Here is a 21,907-nt window from a genome sequence, read left to right as displayed (position 1 = left end):
AAGATAATATCCCAAAGCCACTGTGCTCAAACATAGTATATTTATATGCCTGTTCTAGCTGTACAGCTAGATATATTGGGAGTTCAATTCGGAACCTCAAAATTCGTGTGTGTGAGCACAGAGGCTTGTCTCATAGAACATCTTTGCCACTGTCTAACCCAACTTTGTCAGAGATTAGGAACCACTGTTTCGATATGGGCCATACTTGTAATATGGATAATTTCAGTATTTTACATAGTAGTAATGAAAGAATGGAACTGCGAATTTTGGAGTCTTTGTACATTCACAAACTTAAGCCTTCATTAAATAACTATGAATCATCAACAAAGTTGTATACCTTAGGATCATAGTGTTTTGTGTCGATGAATCAGCCTTTTGATCCTTGGTTCACTGATTCTTTACTTGGTTCTTTTGCTTCACACTGGTTTGTTGACGATTCAGAAGCTTTATGACACTTTTCTTTATGAAACACTGTGTTCAGGATTTTCAGTGTTAGCTGCGAACTCGCAGAGGTAACACTCTCACTTTTATTTCTCGAGTTTATTATTTAAGAAAAAAATACATTTTTTATAATAATCAGTCATTGTCACATGCTTTTTTGGTAACTTTTTTGTATTTCTTATGGATATTTTAAAATGTTTTTAAAACTTTATGTAATATGCAATATGTTTTAAATGCTTTTAGGTCTGAAGATGGGATAAGCATCCCGAAACTAGTCACCTGAAATAAATAAATATGAAGTGGAAAATCATCTTGCTTCTCCTTGGCTGGATATATAGTATATATATATATATATATATATATATACACAGTAGAACCTCTTTGGTCCGAACCCCTTTAATCCGGATTTCTGTTAATTCGGACAAAATTTAAAAATAATAAGCTCCAAAAATGTGTTGAAAGTAATTCTAAAGTCATTTTCAGTATCGGCGCGGAAAGTGATCGTCATTCGTTTAGTCTCGGATCACGCTAGGTCGCAGCATGGGTGCCTGTTTAAACACACGCTAGCATTCATTCCATCAACTAGTTCACCAACCATTTATATTTTTACGCTGTATTTCAAAAGTTAATCCTCCTTACAATGCCCCTTAATGCAAGTGTAGCTTCTGTAATGAATAAAGGTGTTAAAAGGAGGAGTTTGCCTACACAAAAATGGGTCAGAATATTCTGTAGTGTTTAATGATTACTGTAGGTTATTTTTTGTACTTAAATGTGCTTTACTTGTACATCAAACATTAGCTTCTTGCCCATATGGGCATTATCAATATGCCAAAGATGACAATGTATTTTTTGCCTACATCAGTTTTATTTTTATTCCAAATATTACAGTTAATTAATTAATTTTTTTTTTACCTACACGGGCCTTAGTCACTTAGTACAATTTAAAATGTAGGCTAGTTTCTTGTCATGGCCTTACCTGTGAATTATGCAAAACAAAACTATCATACATGATTAGTTTGGTTATTTTAGTATCCTTTCATCTTTTGCAGTTACGTAGGGTTGACATATGCCACATATGTTGATAATTAACAAACATACCTTATGTAGATAGTTTTTGGTATGAACTGGAGATTACCCTGATGGTCCGGACAATCTGCTAATTCGGACAACCCTTCCCCCCATATAGTCCGAATGAGAGAGGTTCTACTGTATATATATATATATATATATATATATATATATATACGTGTACATATATATATATATATATATATATATATATATATATATATATATACGTGTACATATATATATATATATATATATACACACTCAACCCACGGCTATCACTCCCAATTGGTCCCGCTATTGCTGCGCTATAGCCGAAACCGTGGTAGCCGAATTGAAGAACTTATGGTAATAATTCTAATTGGTGCCATGACCTCAATATTTACCCCTAAGATACCCTTTTTGTACCACATATTAATATATAATAGTCTAAAAATGAGCATCTTTTATGATGTGATCAAGATTATTATAAATACCCCTCACAGTTGATTCATTGATGTTATATTTCTTCCCCACACTTCACTTGGTCTCGCCATTCTCTATAAGTTTCACATTTCCAGTTTATCTGCATAACTTAGGTTCTTTCTCTTCTTTTTTTCCCTGCCAGGTGCCGCAGCATTATGTTGGGTGATGGTAGGGGGATGGGGAGGGGGTACATTGGCCATGGTCATATAATAAAAAGGGTTATTGTTCTCGCCATCACTGTTCACGGTCTGAAGGCGCGCACTTGAATGGTTTGGCGGGCAGGAGACTCGGTCGAGCGGCCAATCAGTGCTCGCCTGGCACTGACGTCACATGACCAATCATGAGTGAAGCTTTTGTTGGTTGGGCAGAGCACTGGAGCCTGGCCTTTTTGAACTTTTCGAAGATTTGCGGTGCGTGATAGCAGGCATTTAGTGCATGATAAAGGTATTTGGGTACCGTAGTTTTTTATATAGGCGTGATAGCGAGATACGCTATAGCGGAACCCGTGATAGCCGAGGGTTGAGTGTATACTGTATATATATATATATATATATAAATATATATATATATATATATATATAAATATATATATATATATATATATATAAATATATATATATATATATATATATATATATATATATATATATATATATATATATATATATATATATATATATATATATATATATATATATATATATATATATATATATATATACAGAGTCTCTGTGGTACAGTGGTAAAGTGTGTGTTTTCGTACACTGGAGAGTGAGGGTTCACGCTCCGCCAGGGTAATAAACTTTGGGAGCGTTCTCCTGGCCACGTACTGCATTGGCGGACACAAGGGGTGCTGTGGTGTTTTGAACTCTAGTTTTAACCCACTTATTGTTAATCTTGAGAGCTAAAACTTTTGTCAGACAAACATCAATCTTTCTACTATTGTTTGCAACAAACTGCATGTCCGTAGGCACTCCGAGCATGGAAGACAACTTGACAGAATACAAGGTATGTTTTGACTCTGACACAGGGAGGTGGAAATTTCCACCAAACCACAAGAGATTTTTCCATACAAAATAGGGTTACAGCCACGTTACCTCATCAAAGTAATTGCAGTAATAATAAAAATAAAACACTTCTAGCCAGTCTCCTGTGATTTTATTAAACAATATTCCAGTGTTTAGTTAGATTTTAGCTGAACAGTAACGATATGAGGAAAATCATTACAAACTTTATCAAACTTCATGAATGACTTTTATTACCACTTACTTTTATAAAGCTTATTGATATAATATCATTAGTCATTTCAAAGCATTGCTGCACAATTTGCAGCCACAAAAATGTCAGCTAGCAAATGCGTTTAGCATCATGACTTCTCTGATTATCGCAAAAATATCACTAAATCACCTGTACTTTATCACAGTAATTCACAATATAATATAAAATAACACTTTCATCCACTCTCGTGTGATTTCAGTGCGATTCGGGTGTGTATTGCCTCATTTTATTTATGAGAGAGAGAAAGAGGAGGGGAAGGGCAGCAAACCAGTTTAGACCAGCTCATCGAGGGTACATGGATTAATGGCATTAATAAATGAAGTGGCCAAAAGGAAGAGTGTTATATTTGATTCACTGGATAAAACCATCACCAAAACAGCCATGAACTGTGCCTGGGATAATGTTACATTTGTAGTGAACTGTGTCAGCAGAGTTCAACGAGATAAAATGCTTTAGTGAATCCAGCCCTGGTACTGTATCCACCTGCAGATACTTAAAACCTACCTATCTATGTATCTGTTGCCAGAACTGTTTATGTTATAGCCATCCACGGATATTTGAAACCGTGTATGTTAAAAACGCGGATGTTAAGGGATGACTGTTCAGTATACAGTATATATACTGTACAGTAATACCCTGATATACGATACCCCTAGATGCGATCCCCTGGCCTAACGATGGGGGTAGAAATACAACTGTAACCATCCCAACGATGGCCAAACCCCGGTTTAAGAATGGGTTTTGATTTTTTTTTACCAATTTTGATATTTCAGACTAAAGTTCTGTGTTTAGGTTGATTTTAAACAGTTTTTAGACTTAGATTAATGTGTTTTAGTCATAGGTAGGGTGAGCATTGTCATTTTGGGGTACAGTTTACTAAGTTTGATTTTTTCCAGACTAAAATTTGGCAATTTTCAGATTTCATTTGTTGGTTTTAGTGAGTTATCTACAGATGTTAAGCTTAGTTTAGCTTCTTTTACAGCTGTTAGGCCAGTTAGATTGGCCTTAAACTTGTTTTTGGGCTCATATGGATGGGTTTTGGAATTGGTTGGGGGGAAAACCCAAGGCTGAAAGACGTATCCCGTTACTTTATATGATAAAACTACCCCAATATATGATACCCCGCCAAACGATGAGTTTTTATCTAACCAATTGCATCATTAAACTGGGGTATATCTATTTATCTATCTATCATCGTCATCATTATCGTCATCATCATCATCAGCCATTACAAACCCACTGCTGAAAAAAGGCCTTCCCCAACCTTCTTCATGAGTTCGTTGACTGAGCTAATCTTTGCCACGTTTTCCTTGCAAATATCTCTATCTCACATCTCCACCTCCTGTCTGGCCTTCTCTGCTATGCATACAATCTCTTGGTGTCTAGTCAGTCAGCATCTTGCTCCATCAGTTATCCATTATTCTTTCTACATGGCCTGCCCACCTCCATTTCTGTTCCTTTATAACTTCTATAATATATTTGACTTTAGTCTGGTCTCACCCAAGTTGATCTTTTCCTGTCTCTTAAAGTTATTCCCAATATTGACATATCCATTGCTCTGTGAGAACAGATTAATTTATTTTCCATCAATTTTGTCAGTTTCCAGGTCTCACAACCATACGTCATAGCTGGAATTATACATTCGTTATAAACTTTTCGTTTCATACAAATTGGCAAGCTACTTTTCATAATGTCTCTATGTTTACCAAAAGCTTTCCATCCAATTGTAATGCGTCTTTTTATTTCCATATCATGATCTTTCGTTAATTTTAGTATTTGTCCCAAGTAATTCTCAGGGGTAGACTATAGCACCATTTGAGCAGGGCAGTACTCCCAAGGTGGATGGAAAGCTGATAACAGGGAGAGCTGGAGCTCCCATTTCATCAGCCCTCGGGACTAGGTCCCGACCATCCCCCTTTGCTGAACTTTTTCAGTGTCTCAGTAACACAGAGAGTAGGCCAGCATGCTCTCCAATACAAGTTTCTCTAACTATCAACACCAAACTTCATGCACAGTACACATTACACTTCCTTTTCCAAAATTTAAAGAAATCATGGCTGCGCAACATATGACCTTGGAGTCCCCGGGGGGGGGGGGACCATAAATGCCCCCACCTTCCGCCCCTTTCCCAGTGACGACTCGAGCTGCCTGGAACCACTGTCTGACTCTCTTCCTCTTAATTTCTGCAACATTCGCAGCCTTTCCTCTAACTTTTGCTCTGTTGAGCACCACCTCACCTTCTTTTTGTAACTGAGACTCAGCAGTCTGAGGCAACTGACAGCAGACCCTTTTCTGTATCCTCCTACTTTCTCTATACTCATTTCAAAGCCAAAGGTGGCTGTTGTGTATATATACCCATTGATTTATCTTGCTCTCGTGTTCCTGAACTCGGTTCTTCTGAATTCTCTACACTCTGGCTTCGGCTTTCCTGTCATTCTCTGGCTAATTATATCTGTGCTGTTTACTTATCTCTTAATTTTACTGACTATCAAAAATTCTTTGACTGTCTTCTAATATGGAACACATTCTGTTCATTTCTCCTTTCTCTGAAATCTCCATTCTAGGAGATTTCAATGTTCACCAACACCTTTGGCTCTCCTGTCCTTTCACTGATCCACCTGGTGAACAAGCCTACACCTTTTCTATCCTTAATGACCTAGAGCAGCTTGTACAGCACTCTGCCTGTATCCCTGACTGCCTTGGAGAGAGCTCCAACATACTTGACCTTTTCCTTACAACTAATCCTTCTGCTTACCCTGTTAATCTTTTCTCTCCGTTGGGCTCCTCCAGTCACAACCTTATCACCATAACCTGTCCTATCGCTCCATTACGACCTATGGACCCTCCAAAGAAACGTCGAATGTGGCACTTTGGAGCTGCGGATTGGGAGGCCTTCAGGCAGTAATTCTTTGATTTTCCCTGGAATGATTATTGCTTGCATGGCTGGGAGCCATCTGACTGTGCCTTGTGCATTACAGAGGTTATTCTCTTGGGCATGGAACCATACATTCCTCTCTCATATCCTCTGACTAATGCAAGAAAGCCTTGGTTTAATCACGCTTGTTCTAATGCTGTCCGCAACAAGGAGAGGGCCTATAAAAGGTACCGGAGCCAAACTACCCCTGAATCACATCTTTTATATGTTTCTGCCCGGAATCGTTCTAAATCTGTTCTTCGCTCTGCTAAAAATAATTTCATCCATACTAAATGCTCTCAACTTTCCTACTCGAATTCTTCCCTCTCCTTCTGGCACCTTGCCAAAAATCTTTCTAACAACTTTTACTCATCATCCTTCCCTCCTTTTTTCTACTGTGATGGCTCTGTAGCTATTTCCTCTTCTGATAAAGCAGATCTCTTCGCTCAGACTTTCTCCTCCAATTCCACCTTAAATGATTCCGGTGCTGTTCCTCCATCACTTCCCCCATCTGACTTCCTCATGGCTGACATTAAAATTTCTTCAGCTGATGTATTTTCTGCCATCACAGGCCTCAATACTAATAAGGCATATGGGCCTGATGGAGTCCCTCCTGTTGTTCTCATAAACTGTGCTTCTGTGCTTACACTCTGCCTAGACAAACTGTTCTGCCTTTGTCTGTCTACTTGTACCTTTCCTTCTTGCTGGAAGTTTGCTCTTATTCAGCCAGTCCCAAAGAAGGGTGACCATTCCCAACCCTCTAACTATCGTCCAGTTGCTTTAACATCCTGTATCTCAAAAGTTTTTGAGTCAATTCTTAGTAGAAAAATTTTAAAGCATCTTTCCTCTCACAACCTTCTTTCTGATCGTTAGTTTGGGTTCCGTCAGGGATGTTTCACTGGCGATCTTCTCACCTACCTTTCAGACTCCTGGTCATCCTCCTTTCAGGACTTAGGCTAAAGCTTTGCCATTGCACTTGACATCTCAAAGGCTTTCGATTGAGTCTGGCATAAATCTTTAATTTCCAAACTGCCTTCTTACGGTTTCTGTCGATATATCTGTGCCTTCATCTCTAGCTTCCTTCCTGGTCGTTCTACAGCCGCTGTTGTAGACGGCCATCGTTCTTCTCCTAGATCTATCAACAGTGGTGTTCCTCAGGGCTCTGTCCTATCACCAACTCTCTTCTTTATATTCCTCAATGACCTTCTAAGCTGTACATCTGACCCTATCCACTCATACGCTAATGACTCCACCCTCCACCTTTCCATTCGGTTCCCGCAACGTCCATCTCAGGAGTTACTTCAACAAACAAGGGATGAGGCTATGGCATACCTAATGTCTGACTTGGCTCGTATTTCTGACTGGGGTAAAAATAATCGTGTTGTTTTTAATGCATCAAAGACTCAGTTTTTACACCTATCATCCCGACAAAATCTTCCACAGGTATACCCACTTATGTTTAATAATGTTCAGCTTAATCCTGGATCATCCTTGAACATGCTTGGGGTTTCATTTACTTGGGACTTATCTTGGAAAGATCATATTACATCTCTTGTAAAATCTGCTTCCAAGAGATTAGGTGTGCTAAGCCGACTCCATTCCTTCTTTACCCCTGCACAATTGTTGACTCTATACAGGGATTTTATCTGCCCCTCTTTAGACTACAACTCTTATGTGTGGGGAGGCTCCCCACATACAGCTCATCTCAATAGGGTGGAATCAAAGGCTTTTCGTCTAATTAATTCTCCTCATACTGACTCCCTTCAACCTCTTTCTCTTCGTTGCACAGTCGCATTTTTATCTCTTTTCTCATGCTACTTCAGTGGTCACTGCTCCTGTGAACTGTCTGCTTGCATCCCTCCACCTCTACAATGGTGTGTAGGACCTGTCTAGCGACAAACTCTCATCCCTTTTCTGTCCAACTGTCTAATGGAAGAGTTAACCGCTACTCCCAGTTCTTCATTCATGCAACAGGTTAACCCTGGAACTGTCTCCCTCTGTCAGTATTTCCTACTTCCTATTATCTCCAGTCTTTCAAACGCAGTGTGTCCAGGCATCTCAAAATGAATGGATCTTAAATTTGGCTCTCTTTTGTATTGTTTTTGTTTTTTTTCTTGGAAGGAACGTTTTATGGGCTCACCCTTTGGTTCCTTGTTCCTCGCGTAATAAAAAAATAATCTTATGTCTGCATTTAATGATTTCACCTTTTTTGTTTTTCAGTGGTGTAATTTGTTGCTTTCCTATTGCAATTTTACTTCGGACCTGTTTCAGACTTTTTCCTTTTTTGATGGTTTCTTAGATCTCATCCATGTTTCTCTTTCTTTTTTCTACTTTTTCTCTCTTGTTGGTAAGTTTATTTAATTCCACTCATTTTTTCATCTTTCTTTGTTTTTATATTCATTTCCTTTCTTTTTTTCATGAGCTCGAGTGTCTTTTCTGAGTACTTCTTGGCTTTGGTTGTATTAGGTTTTCTTACTGCCTCTGCAGATTCTCTTAGCACTTTTGTTAGTCTGTCATTCAGCTCATCAGTGTCACATTCAGCATTGCTTAGAGCCTGAAATCTGTTCGTTATTTTCAACTGAAAGGCAACTTTGCTTTGATTTACTTTTATTGGGCATATCTTTTTATCTTTAATCATCTTCTTTCTTTCACTTCTGAAATTGAGTCTATCTGTGCAACCCACCATTCTGTGGTCACTTCCTATATTCACATTGATGATAACAGTGTCATTTGTGATTGTGTTACTGTTGTCTGCTGTAATTCTTGTTTGGATTTAAGTGCACAATATTCACCAAAAAATTGTGTATTGAAGATCCATTGCTATCTGCAAACCAGTTTTCTCCAACTTAGAGTAACAGTTACATGGAAATGGTTGTAACAATTGGAACATATCACCAACATATAACGAGGACTTACTGTATAATCCTCCCCAGTACTGTGTTTACAGGGAGGCTTTAAGTTTCAAGCAGTGTGGCAGCATTGTGATTGTTTTTGAGTTATTCGTTTGGATGGTCATCATAATGGGAGACATTTCATGGTATCTTGGCAACAGCCAAGGTACTGAACAAAGTATATGATTTTAATGATAATAATACAGGATACTTGATGTCTACCTGTATGCATAGAAATGGGTGTGACTGTACCTAGCATGATTCTGATATCTTTAGGTTTGACAGGTCATACTAGGTTGAGTGAGAGCCATGCAAGAATGAATGACATTTGAGGGCTTGTGAAACCCAGAAAATTCTCTTGAGTATTATGTATGGTTTCATAAATATTCGAATCTGTAATTATATTTTTGTTCAGAACTGTGGCTAGCAACATTCAAGAGCCTTTACGTATGGCAACTCTGTTACCAGGTTGAGAAAGCCATGCGAGAATGGATATCTTTCGAGAGCCTGCGGTGTGTGCTGGGAGACAAGTATGTGCGTGGGATGCTGGAACACATTGGAGCTACCTGGGATGACTATGACACCACTGCAGGTTGGTTAATCCTTGTTACCATAAGACGGTTAAATATAGCTTTGGAAAACACTGGGTGAAGGGGTTAGAGGAGGCTGGTTGTAATCCCTTCACTATCAGTCATTATTTCATGGAATTACCCTGGAAATAGTGGAAGTAATGAAGAAAGTCAAAATGGGGAAAGCTCCAGAAACTGATGGAGTGTGTGGTGAAATGCTGAAGCATGGAGGAGAGATAGTAGTAGAATAGATGTGGAAGAAGCGCGGATTGGCGTGGGAGGAAGGTAGAGTCCTGGAAGATTGGAAATCAGGGACAATTATTCCCCTGTACATAGGAAGAGGAGGAAAAGAAGTGTGTGACAATCATAGGGGTATTTGTCTTCTCAGTGTAATAGGAAAAGTACATGGTAGGATACTTATTGACAGAGTTAGGGAAATAACAGAGGAATTAGTTGGAGAAGAACAGGGTTGTTTTAGGAAGGGGATAGATTGTGTAGATCAGATATTCATTCTTAGGTCTTTAGTGGAAAAGTTTCTAGAGAAGGGAAAGAAGTTGTATGCGGCCTTCATGGATTTGGAGAAAGCATTTCCACCTTAGACGATTCCGATGCTATTCCTCCATAATTTCCCCACCCTCTGACTTCCTCATGGCTGACATTAAAATTTCTTCAACTGTTGTATTTTCTGCCATCACAGGCCTCAATACTAACAAGGCATATGAGCCTGATAGGAGTCCCTCCTGTTGTTTTCAAGAATGGTGTTTCTGTGCTTACACCCTGCCTAGGTAAACTTTATTGCCTTTGTCTATCAACTTGTACCTTTCCTTCTTGCTGGAAGTTTGCTCTCATTCACCCAGTTTCAAAGAAGGGTGACCATTCCCTGGCCTCTAACTGTGTCTCAAAAGTTTTTGAGTCTGTTCTTAACGGAAAATTTTTAAAGCATCTCTCCTATCACAACCTTTTTCTTATTGTCAGTATGAGTTCCATCAGGGATGCTCCACTGGCAGTCATCTCCCCTACCTTTCAGACTCTTGGTCATCCCCCTTTCAGAACTTTGGAAAGCTTTGCCATTGCATTTGACATCTCAAATAATCTAGCATAAATCTTTAATTTCCAAACTGCATTCTTACTGTTTCTATCTTTCTTTCTGTGCCTTCATCAACAACTTCCTTTCTGGTCGATTTCTAGCTGCTGTTGTAGACAGCCCCTGTTCTTCTCCTAGTAGTGGTATCCCTCAGGGCTCTGTCCTATCACCAGCTTTCTTCTTTTTATTCAACAATGACCTAAGCTGTACTGTTCATCCAACCCTGTCCACTCATACGTTGATGATTCCATCCTTCACCTTTCCACTCGGTTCCCGCAACGTCCATCTCAGCAGTTACTTCAGCAAACAAGGGATGAGGCTTTGGCACACCTAATGTCTGGCTTGGCTCGTATCTCTTACTGAGGTAAAAGTAATCTTGTTTTTAATGCATCAAAGACTCAGTTCTTACACCCATCAACCCAACACAGTCTTCCACAGGAGTACCTGCTAATGTTTAATGATATCCAGCTCAGTCCTGCATCATCCTTGAACATACTTGGGGTTTCATTCTCTCGGGATTTATCTTGGAAAGATCTTGTTACATCTCTTGTAAAATCTGCTTCCAAGAGATTAGGTGTGCTAAGCTGACTCCATACCTTCATTACCCCCACACAGTTGTTTACTTTATACACTGGTTTTATTCTCCCCTGTGTAGAATACAACTCTCATGTGTAAGGAGGCTCTCCACATACAGCTTTTCTCAATAGAGTGGAGTCAAAGGCTTTTCATCTCATTAACTCTCCTCCTCTTACTGGATCCCATGAACTTCTGTCTCATCACCACACTGGTGCATCTTCATCTCTATTCTATCGCTACTTCAATGGTCACTGCTCCTCTGAACTTTCTGCTTGCATCCCTCCACCTCTACGATGGGCGTATACCACCCGTCTAGCACAATTTCTCATCCCTTTTCTGTCCAGTTCCCTAATGTAAGAGTTAACCGTTACTTCCAGTCCTTCATTTATTCAACAGGTCAACTCTGGAACTGCCTCCCTCTATCTGTACTTCCTACTTCCTATTATCTCCAGTCTTTCAAACTCAGTGTGTCCAGGCATCTCTAACGGATCTTGAACTTCACTCTTGTTTGTAATGGTATTGTTTTTATTTTTTTCTTGGAAGGAATGGTTTGTGGGCTCCTGGTCTTTGGTTCCTTCTTCCTTGCGTTGAAAAAAAAAAAAAGAAGAAAAAAAAGGAAGTTGTTGGATGCCGTGAAGAGTATATATGAGGAGGCTATGGCTGCAGTGCATGTGACTGGTGAACTGAGTGATTTTTTCTATTTGAATGTTATGTGTAACAGTGATGTGTCATGTCCGCATGGTTGTTCAGTCTGTATATGTTTGGGGTTATAAAAGATGTACAGTGGGCTCACACAGTACATGTAATCACACTGCACGAATCACATAGTACACGAGTGACGAAAAATCATAAGTGGTGGCGTCTTCGTCGTGGGTCTACCCCCCAGAGGCTGTCGAAGAGAAGAGGAGGACAGCATGGGGGCCAAACCATCGCAAACCCCCCCGGCCCCTCACGGGGCCCAAGTACCTGGGAGTGGCTTCTGTCACCCGGGCAAATACCACATCTCCCAACACAACACACACAACAACACTGTTTTTTCTACACCGAGAAATGACTCCCTGGCTGTCATTTCTCGACAACTTCTAGCCAGGGACATTGAGAGCAATCCAGGACCCACCAACAAATACATATGTCCAACATACTCAAAACCTGTCACATTGAGCAGACAGACAAAGAGTTCAGTTCAGTGCAAAAGAGAGAGCCAAATTCAAGATCCAGATATTTTGAGATCCCTGGACACATTGCGTTTGAAAGACTGGAGATCATAGGAAGCAGGAAATACAGACAGAGGGAGACAGTTCCAGAGTTGACCTGTTGCATAAATGAAGGACTGGGAGTTACGGTTAACTCTTGCATTAGAGAGTTAGACAGAAACGGGATGAGAGCTTGCTGCTAGATGCTATGTGCTCGTCGTAGAGGTGGAGGGATGGAAGCAGACAGTTCAGAGGAGCAGTGACCATTGAAGAAGCGATAGAAAAGACATAAAGATGCAACAGTGTGACAAAGAGACAGAGGTTGAAAGGAGCAGTAAGAGGAGGAGAGTTGATGAGACAAAAAGCCTTTGACTCCACTCTGTTGAGAAGAGCTGTATATGGGGAGCCTCCCCACACATGAGAGTTGTACTCTACACAGGGGCGAATAAAACCCATGTATAAAGTCAACAACTGTGAAGGGGTAAAGAAGGTATGGAGTCAGCTTAGCACACCTAATCTCTAGGAAGCAGGTTTTACATGAAGTGCAATATGATTTTTCCAAGATAAGTCCCAAGTGAATGAAACCCCAAGCTTGTTCAAGGATGATGCAGGATTGAGCTGGATATTATTAAACCTTAGAGGGTACTCCTGTGGATGGTTGTGTCGGGTTGATAGGGGTAAGAAGCGAGTCTTTGATGCATTAAAAACAACAAGATTATTTTTACCCCAGTCAGAGATACAAGCCAAGTCAGACATTAGGTGTGCCATAGCCTCATCCCTTGTTTGTTGCAGTAACTGCTCAGATGGATGTTGTGGAAACCAAATGGAAAAGTGAAGGGTGGAATCATCAGCGTATGAATGGATAGGGTTAGATGTACAGCTTAGAAGGTCATGAGCCCTGGGGAGCACCACTGTTGATAGATCTAGGAGAAGAACAATGGGCATCTACAACAGCAGCTATAGAATGACCAGAAAGGGAGTTGTTGATGAAGGCACAGATAGAAGGATAGAAACCGTAAGAGGGCAGTTTGGAAATTAAAGATTTATGCCAGACTCGATCAAAAGCCTTTGAGATGTCAAGTGCAGTGGCAAAACTTTTGCCAAAGTCCTGAAAAGAGGATGACCAGGAGTCTGAAAGGTAGGTGAGAAGATCGCCAGTGGAGCATCCCTGACGGAACCCATACTAACGATCGGAAAGAAGGTTGCGATCGGAAAGGTGCTTTAAAATTTTTCTATTGAGAATTGACTTGAAAACTTTTGAAGCACAGACTGTTAAAACAATTGGATGATAGTTAGAGGGTTGGGAATGGTCACCTTTCTTTGGGACTGGCTGAATGAGAGCAAACTTCCAGCAAGAAGGAAAGGTACAAGTTGACAGACAAAGGCAAAAGAGTTTACCTAGGCAGGGTGTATGCACGGAAGCACAGCTCTTGAGGACAACAGGAGGGACTCCATCAGGCCCATATGCCTTATCAGTATTGAGGCCAGTGATGGCAGAAAATACATCAGCTGAAGAAATTTTAATGTCAGCCATGAGGAAACCTGAGGGGGGAAGTGATGGAGGAACAGCACCAGAATCGTCTAAAGTGGAATCGGAGGAGAAAGTCTGAGCGAATAGATCTGCTTTATCAGTAGAAGAAATAGCTACAGAACCATCAGAGTAGAAAAGAGGAGGGAAGAATTATGAGGAACAGTTGTTAGAAAGGTTTTTGGCAAGGTGCCAGAAGGAGCGGGAAGAATTCGAGTTGGAGAGTTGAGAGCACTTAGTATGGATGAAATTATTTTTAGTAGTGCGACGAACAGACTTAGCATGATTTTGGGTAGAAACATAAACAAGATGTTACTCAGGGAAGGGTTGGCTCTGGTACCATTTATAGGCCCTCTTCTTGTTGCAGACAGCATTAGAACAAGCGTGATCAAACCAAGGCTTTTTTGCATTAATCAAAGGATATGAGAAAAGAATGTATGCTTCCATGACCGAGAGAATAACCTCTGTTATGCACAAGGCATACTCAGATGACTCCAGGCCATGGAAGCAATAATTATTCCATGGAAAATCAAAGAAGTACTGCCTGAGGACCTTTCAATTCGCAGCTCCAAAGTGCCACAACCGACATTTCTTTGGAGGGTCTGTCGTCGCAATGTGGGTTTAGATGGCTGACATGTGAAAAGTGATTGATGAGAGTGTTTGCTTGTTGTTTGTTTGAAGGTATGGTGTCTGTTGTGATGGCAGCATGTGATTGTGTAATGTTGCTTTTGGAGAGTGTGATGCTGTTTAGTGTTTTGTAGAGTTTAATGGTGTTTTTTTTGTGGTCAAGTGTTTGGAAATAATTATTCCAGTTTAGTGTTTACTATTCTGATATTTTGCTGTTTATTTTAGTGTTGAGTTCTTGTATTTGTTGTACAATGTCTTATGTATGGGATGTTGGGGAGTGTCGCAATGTGTCCCGTTGACTGATGAGGCCTTGATTTTCTGGTGTGAAGTTGGGATTGTGTCTCTTTCTGTTGCCTCTTGGGATGTGTCTTTTGTCTGCATTTTGTATAACTATATTGAATGTGTGCACAGCGGTGTTGATATTTGTGATGGGTGTACTGTTTAGTGTTTAAAAATTTTGTTCTGTTTCAGTTATGAAGGTCTCCCAGTTGGCTTTCTTATAATTAGTGTATGTGTGTCTGTGGCCATCTGGGATGATTCTGGTTTTGGTAGTGATGATGATTGGGAGGTGATCAGATTCAAGGATTTTGACCACTCTCCAGGATGTAGTGGGATTGAGGTTTGGGGAACAGAAGGTGATGTCTGGGGATGATGGGAGGAAGAGGGCTTGGTGTGGGATATAGGTATGTTGGTCTAGATTGTTCTGTATGAACAGATGATCTGTCTGGGATTGTAGTACCAGCCCTTTGTCTGTGTCAGGGTTCTTGACATGCCAAGCCAATGCCTTGACATTGAAATCACCATCCAGGATGATGTTGGGTATGTTAGTGATGTGGTGTAATTGCAGAGAATAATTGTGTGGTACTGTGTGGGACGATTGGGTGGAATGTATGTGTTGGCAATTGTTATATGTGATTTGTTACCAGTGCGTATATTGTATTGATTGTGAGCCTGTGGAGTCACATGGAGAGACAGGCTGACGAATGAGGATATAAAGGAGCGTTGTGGTGTTGATGTGGATGTGATAGGAAGCGTTGTGAGGAACACGCTGAGGTGGTTTGGCCATGTGGAGAGGATGGAGGGTCAAAGACTGACGAAGAGAGTGTATGTGAGTGAGGTGGAGGGGGAAAGAGGGAGGGGGAGGCCGAGGATGAGATGGAGAGATGGGGTGGAGAGGTATATGAGAGAGGGGGGTGTGAGTTGGGAGCAGGGGAGTGAAATGGCGGGGGACAGGGCGACTTGGAGGCGATTTGTTTGTGGCCACCCCAAACGGGATTGAGGCGTCTGGCAATAGATAGATAGATAGATTTCTGTTGTGGTGTCATGTGGGGGGAGATGTGACTTTGTACAGTACAATCCCAGTTAACCGGGCGGCTTAGGGAATTTACCTTCCCGGTTACAGATTTTTCACGTAGTTCTGATATTCAAATCTGTACAAAGGTGATAATTATCACAGCAGTAAATACAATTCAGGTACTCACCACTCACATCAGGGGCCACACTAAGAGATTCCACCAGAAAAATTGCCTCGTAAACACACACCATGGTCATAATGCATGTATTTACCTATTTACCTATTTGTAGTATACAGGAATTGAGCAATGCTCGTGTTGTCCTGTCTCCATATCCACATTTATCAAGTCTACCTTTACACACATGAATGTTTTTCTCATGCACCACCTCTTTGTCTAAGTCGTTCCAAATATTTAAGAATATACCTAATTGTGATATACACGGAATGTACTATGCTCATGGGTTTCCGTCGCTGTTTCTCAATAAGTCGAATTTAACTTTAAACTCGTTTAAGTTTTTAGACTGGACGATCTCTTTGTCCAGGCTGTTCCATAAGTCTATACTTCTGTAAGAAAAGCTATATTTCTTGATATCCTTCAAGCAGCTTGACTTTTTCAATTTCATTCCATGTCCTCTTGTTGCTCTCTTATCCCATACAAACAGATCTTCTTTGTCAATTTTATCTACTCCCACCATGGTCCTGAACACCGCAATCATGTCTCCCCTCTTTCTCCTTTCCTCTAACGAAGGCAAATCCAGTTTTTCCAGCCTCTCTCTGTATGACAGGTCTGTCAGACTGGGGACCATCTTGGTTGCTGTTCTTTGTATTCTCTCAATCTTGTTTATATCTTTCTTTTTGTGTGGGGACCACACTACCGCTGCATATTCTAACCTGGGGCGGATCATGGCCACTATCAATTTTTTCATCATTTCCTCATCCATATAATGAAATGCTACTCTTATGCTAGTCAAGAGCTTATAAGTCTCTCCAACTATCTTGTTAATGTGCTTTTCTGGTGACAAACTATCTTGGACCAGCACTCCCAAATCTTTCTCTTCTCTCCTTTTTGTGATTAATTCATTACCCAAAAAATAATTCAGTGATGGTCTCCTGGTACTTTTACCCATTTCCAATATTTTACATTTCTTTACATTAAATTTCATTTCCCACGTCCGGCTCCAATTGTGTATCCTATCCAAATCCTCCTGCAGTATTTTACAATCCTCCTCAACCTCTATCTTCCTCAAGATCTTTACATCATCAGCAAACAGACTTGCATAACTGTTCACTCCATCTACCATATCATTTACGTAAATCAGGAACATTACTGGCGCCAACACTGAGCCTTGAGGGACTCCACTTGTTACTTCCCTCCATCCAGACATCTTTTCCTTTATTACTGTCCTCATTTGTCTGTCTCTCAAAAAGTCTCTCATCCATTCCAGAAGTTTCCCCTTTAGTCCTCCTATATATTCTAGTTTCCACATTAGTCTCTTATGAGGTACCTTGTCAAAGGCCTTCTCTAAGTCTAAGTACACACAATCCACCCAACCATCTCTCTCCTGTACCACATCAATCGCTCTTGAGTAAAAGCTCAACAAGTTTGAAACACATGACCTTCCACTTCTGAATCCAAACTGACATTCAGCCAAAATATTCATCTCTTCCAGATATTTTATCCATCTGTCTATCAGGATTCTCTCACACAATTTTGCGACCATGCTGGTTAGAGACACTGGTCTATAATTCAGGGGTTCTTCCCTGTTTCCTCCCTTGTAAATTGGTACCACATTTGCCCTCTTCCATTCTTGAGGCACTTTCCCCTCTTCCAGTGAGCATACAATTAAGCTGTGAATTTTATCCGCCAGTTGTTCTCTGCATTCCTTCAGTACCCAATTAGAAATTCCATCAGGTCCTGGGGCTTTCCTTACATCTTGAGTTTCCAGTAATTTATACACTTCCTGCACCTCCACTTTTATATCTTTCATCACCGGAACATTTCTAATCACTCCCTCCCCTTCCACAAGCTCCTTTTCTTTAGTGAAAACTGACTGGAAACGTTTGTTCATTATTTCCGCTTGCATTGCCGCATCCTTAAAGACCTCTCCATCTACTTTCAGCTTGGTGATTCCTTCCTTTTGTTTCAGTTTGCCATTAACAAATCTATAAAACAGTTTGGGTTCATCCTTGCATTTGTCAATTATACCTTTTTCAAAATTCCTTTCTTCTTCCCTACATATTCTTGTGTATTCGTTTCTTGTTCTTTTATATTCTTCCTTTGTTCTGTCGTTACCTCTCTTTCTCCAATTGTTCCACGCCTTATCTCTCTCTTTTTTGGCTATCATACACCTTCTATTAAACCACTCCTTTTTCCTGTTTTCTTTCCCTCTTACTCTTGGTACGTACGATGTTCGCTGCCCCAGTTGGGGTTTGAACCTGGGTCCAGTAGGACTGTAGACCACCTCTTTACCGACTGAGCCACATGCCTTGCAGTACTGCAAAATGCACAAGTCCATTCTCATAACTACTGAATAATTTGTTGTATGTACTGTTCTCATAAAAATGAAAAACTAAAGAAATAAAATCCTGAATATTTATTGTTGTTTTATCACGACACCTGTGTCTTCACATGACCTATGTTTACGGTCCTGGCCTTGACTGACCGCCACCATTTCGCCACTCACCTGTTTTGCACCATTCTTTTAACTACCGAAGTATTCGTTGTATGTACTGTACTCATAAAAGTGGAAAAATTAAGAAATAAAATCTTGAACATTTATTGGTGAACTGATGTTACGACTGCACTGTAGAATTATCACGACACCTGTGCCCCCACATGAGCTTTCTTTACGGTCCCGGCCCCAACTGAACGCCACCATTCCACCCCTCCCCCACCAGTCAGCTGTTTTGCACCATTTTGTTAACTACCGAAGTATTCGTTGTATGTACTGTACACATAAAAGTGGAAAAATAAAGAAATAAAATCTAGAACATTTATTGGTGAACTGATGTTAAGACTGCACTGTAGAATTATCACGACCCCTGTGCCCCCACACAAGCTTTGTTTACGGTCCCGGCCTCGACTGACCGCCACCATTCCACCCTTCACCCGCCAATCAGCTGTTTTGCACAAAATAAAATACATGATGTAAATATGAAGTGCAAGCATATATTTTTTTTTTTCTTCCAACAAAGTAAACCTTCATTCCTATTAACATTTTTTTTCATCTCTACGAGCACACATGCGTTCTAAGATGAATTTATGTGGTGCAAATTAGAGTCGGTCCATTAAGAAGAAAAACACCGGCGTTTCCTGTTTGCTGATTTGCTCTCTCCCAAGATGTTTGGTTTACAAATTCCATGCCTGTCTTTGAAACGATTTAACTACCCAATACTTAAATCACAGTCGACTTCTATATTCATTTTACTGTGAAACTCTCTTGCTTTTTCTTGTATAAGAGGACCAGAAATAGGTGCTCCCCTAGATCTTTCTAAGCAAAACCACTCGAACGATGAAGAGCATGCCGTTTTTCAATGGACTTACTTGTCTCGCATTTCATGAAAAATTCATTGAGCTTGGATGCTTAGGCCTTGATATCATAAATCGTTGAATTTCCTACATTATATTCAGTCATCAGTGTTTTCTAATGTTTGCCTTTTCAAATCTGTTGTGTATGCCCACCTTTTGTTTCAAGGTAAGCACGACACGCTTACGTTTAGTTTGCTCTTTAGGCATTTTGGAGTGTTGAAATTACCGTCCATCAGAGCAACACAACAGAAGGAGAGCTTGATTACTGTCTAGTGGTAAAAAGCAGACTGGTGATTTGTGGAAATTGTGGAGGGTGTGGAGGATGACTGAATTCAAGTAGGGGAAAGAGGGAAGAGGAGGGCTGGTTAAGAGGATTTACTAGGGATTTACATTAGCCAGAAATGCCTTCACCTCATGTAGTCCGACTTCACCCAGCCTCGCGTGACGATAAAACGGCGGTTTGGGGGTCCATTCAAATTGGCGCACAGCTATAACTTACTGACATTTTTACCAGCCCTTGAATTTTCCCATTTTTCTGAGTATTCCATTTGTCTGGATACCAGATAGCAGAGATTGTACTGTATGTGGACTGGTATCTGAAAAGGTGATGGATTTGTGTACCAGGGTGATGAGTCCACCGCTATCGCCATTGGCCCGGTCTTGTTGAATGGTGGTGGTCGAGTGGTTATGAAATGTTTGTGTTTTCTGTGTTCTGTGTAGTTTTGTTTCTTGTAAGATGGCACTATGTATGTTTTGTTGTTTGATGAATTGTATGAGTTCTTGTTTTTTGATGTTTATGCCATCTGTGTTTAACTGAAGGATGTTTATTTTGTGTGTGCAATGTGTGTTGGCCGCTGCAGCACGGGAGGGAGGTGGTGGTGTGGGCGGAGGGGAGGGGTTAGGAGAAGGCTGTGATGGAGGTAAGGGTTGGGGTGGATTAGGATGGGTTGGAATGGGAGGGGTTGGAAGCTTGGATGGTTAGGGAAGGATCGGTGGGTTTGGCTGAGAAGATGTGGAAGAAGTAGGAGTAGGGTTGGTGGGGGAGTTAGTGGATGGGGGAAAGGAGCATAAGGAGCAGGTCCAGGTGTTTGTGTAATGTTTTCTGGATGCAAGTGTTGTGCTGGTGTCAGGGGTTCAGTTCTTGCAGGAATTGCACTGAACTGAACCTTTTGTCTGTCGGCTCGACGTGATAGGTTTTGAGCATGTTGGACATTTGTATTTGGTGGTGGGTCCTGGATTCCTTTCAATGTTTCCAGCTAGAAGAAGTCATTGAGAAGTGGCCGCCGGGTGTCATTTCTCGGTGTAGAAAAAAACGGTTGTTGCATGTGTTGTGCTGAGAGATGTGGTATTTGCCCGGACGACCGAAGCCACTCTCAGGTACTTGGGCCCCGTGAGGGGCCGGGGAGGTTTGCGGTGGTTTGGCCCCCATGCTGTCCTCCTCGTCTCTTTGACAGCCTCTGGGGGATAGACCCACGGCGAAGACGCCACTGCTCCAGGTCCTATCCAAGGGGTGGTTGGGGTTGATTGCTCATGTAATGCCACTCAGGGATTAGTGAGGGTGATCATTCTCATCTTAAATGTCGGGACCAACTGCCTAGCCCCTGGCTTCTGTGCTCCTCATGGGGCTGTGTACGATTGGATGATGGATGGATGGATGGATGGAGAGAGAGAGAGAGAGTGTGTATATCTATCTATCTGTCTATCTATTGCCAGATGCCTCAATCCCTTTGGGGGTAGCCACAAACAAATCGCCACCACGTCGCCCTGTCCCCCGCCATTTCACTGCCTCGCTCCCAACTCACACCCCCCTCTCTCATATACCTCTCCACCCCATCCCTCCATCTCATCCTCAGCCTCCCCCTCCATCTTCCCGCCTCCACCTCACTCACATACACTCTCTTCGTCAGTCTTTCACCCTCCATCCTCTCCACGTGGCCAAACCACCTCAGTGTATTCCTCCTAACGCTTCCTATCACATCCACATCCACACCACAATGCTCCTTTATATCCTCATTTGTCAGCCTGTCTCTCCATGTGACTTCACAGGCTCCTCTTAAATAACTCATTTCCACTGCTCTCACTCTTGACTTGTGTCCTTCCAGCAACGTCCAAGCTTCACTTCCGTACATTACAGTTGGTATCACAATACTGTCATGTAGTACCTTTTTCACTTCCATGCTCACTTCCCTGCTTCTTATCACTGCTTTCAAGGAACCAGCAACCTTTCTTCCCTGCTGTACCCTTTCAAGCACTTCACCTTCCAAACCTCCATCCTTACTCATCACACTACCCAAGTACATAAACCTACTCACATTTTCCAATTCCTCACCATCCAACCTCGCTGTACATTCACTGACTTCACCTCTCTCAAAGACCATCACTTTACTCTTCCTACATTCACCTTTAGATTCCGTTTCTTGCACACTCTTCCAAACTCATCCACCAAGCCT

The 21,907-nt window shown here is 41.2% G+C and overlaps 1 protein-coding gene across 1 annotated transcript in view; it reads left to right on the top strand.

The window, feature by feature from the left end:
- Positions 1-21,907, top strand: part of LOC145390675 (putative RNA polymerase II subunit B1 CTD phosphatase rpap2) — a 206,318-nt gene that overhangs the window by 124,320 nt on the left and 60,091 nt on the right. Inside the window, exon 6 of the mRNA XM_080265468.1 lies at positions 9,526-9,649. Within this exon, the coding sequence (XP_080121594.1) occupies positions 9,526-9,649 (124 nt within the window). The remainder of the gene's footprint in view (positions 1-9,525; positions 9,650-21,907) is intronic.

The sequence above is a fragment of the Coenobita brevimanus genome, chromosome 15 (genome assembly GCF_032717465.1).
Source record: "Coenobita brevimanus isolate Jiangsu-jjx chromosome 15, ASM3271746v2, whole genome shotgun sequence".
NCBI lineage: Eukaryota > Metazoa > Arthropoda > Malacostraca > Decapoda > Coenobitidae > Coenobita > Coenobita brevimanus.
This window is presented reverse-complemented; position numbering and strand designations above follow the sequence as displayed.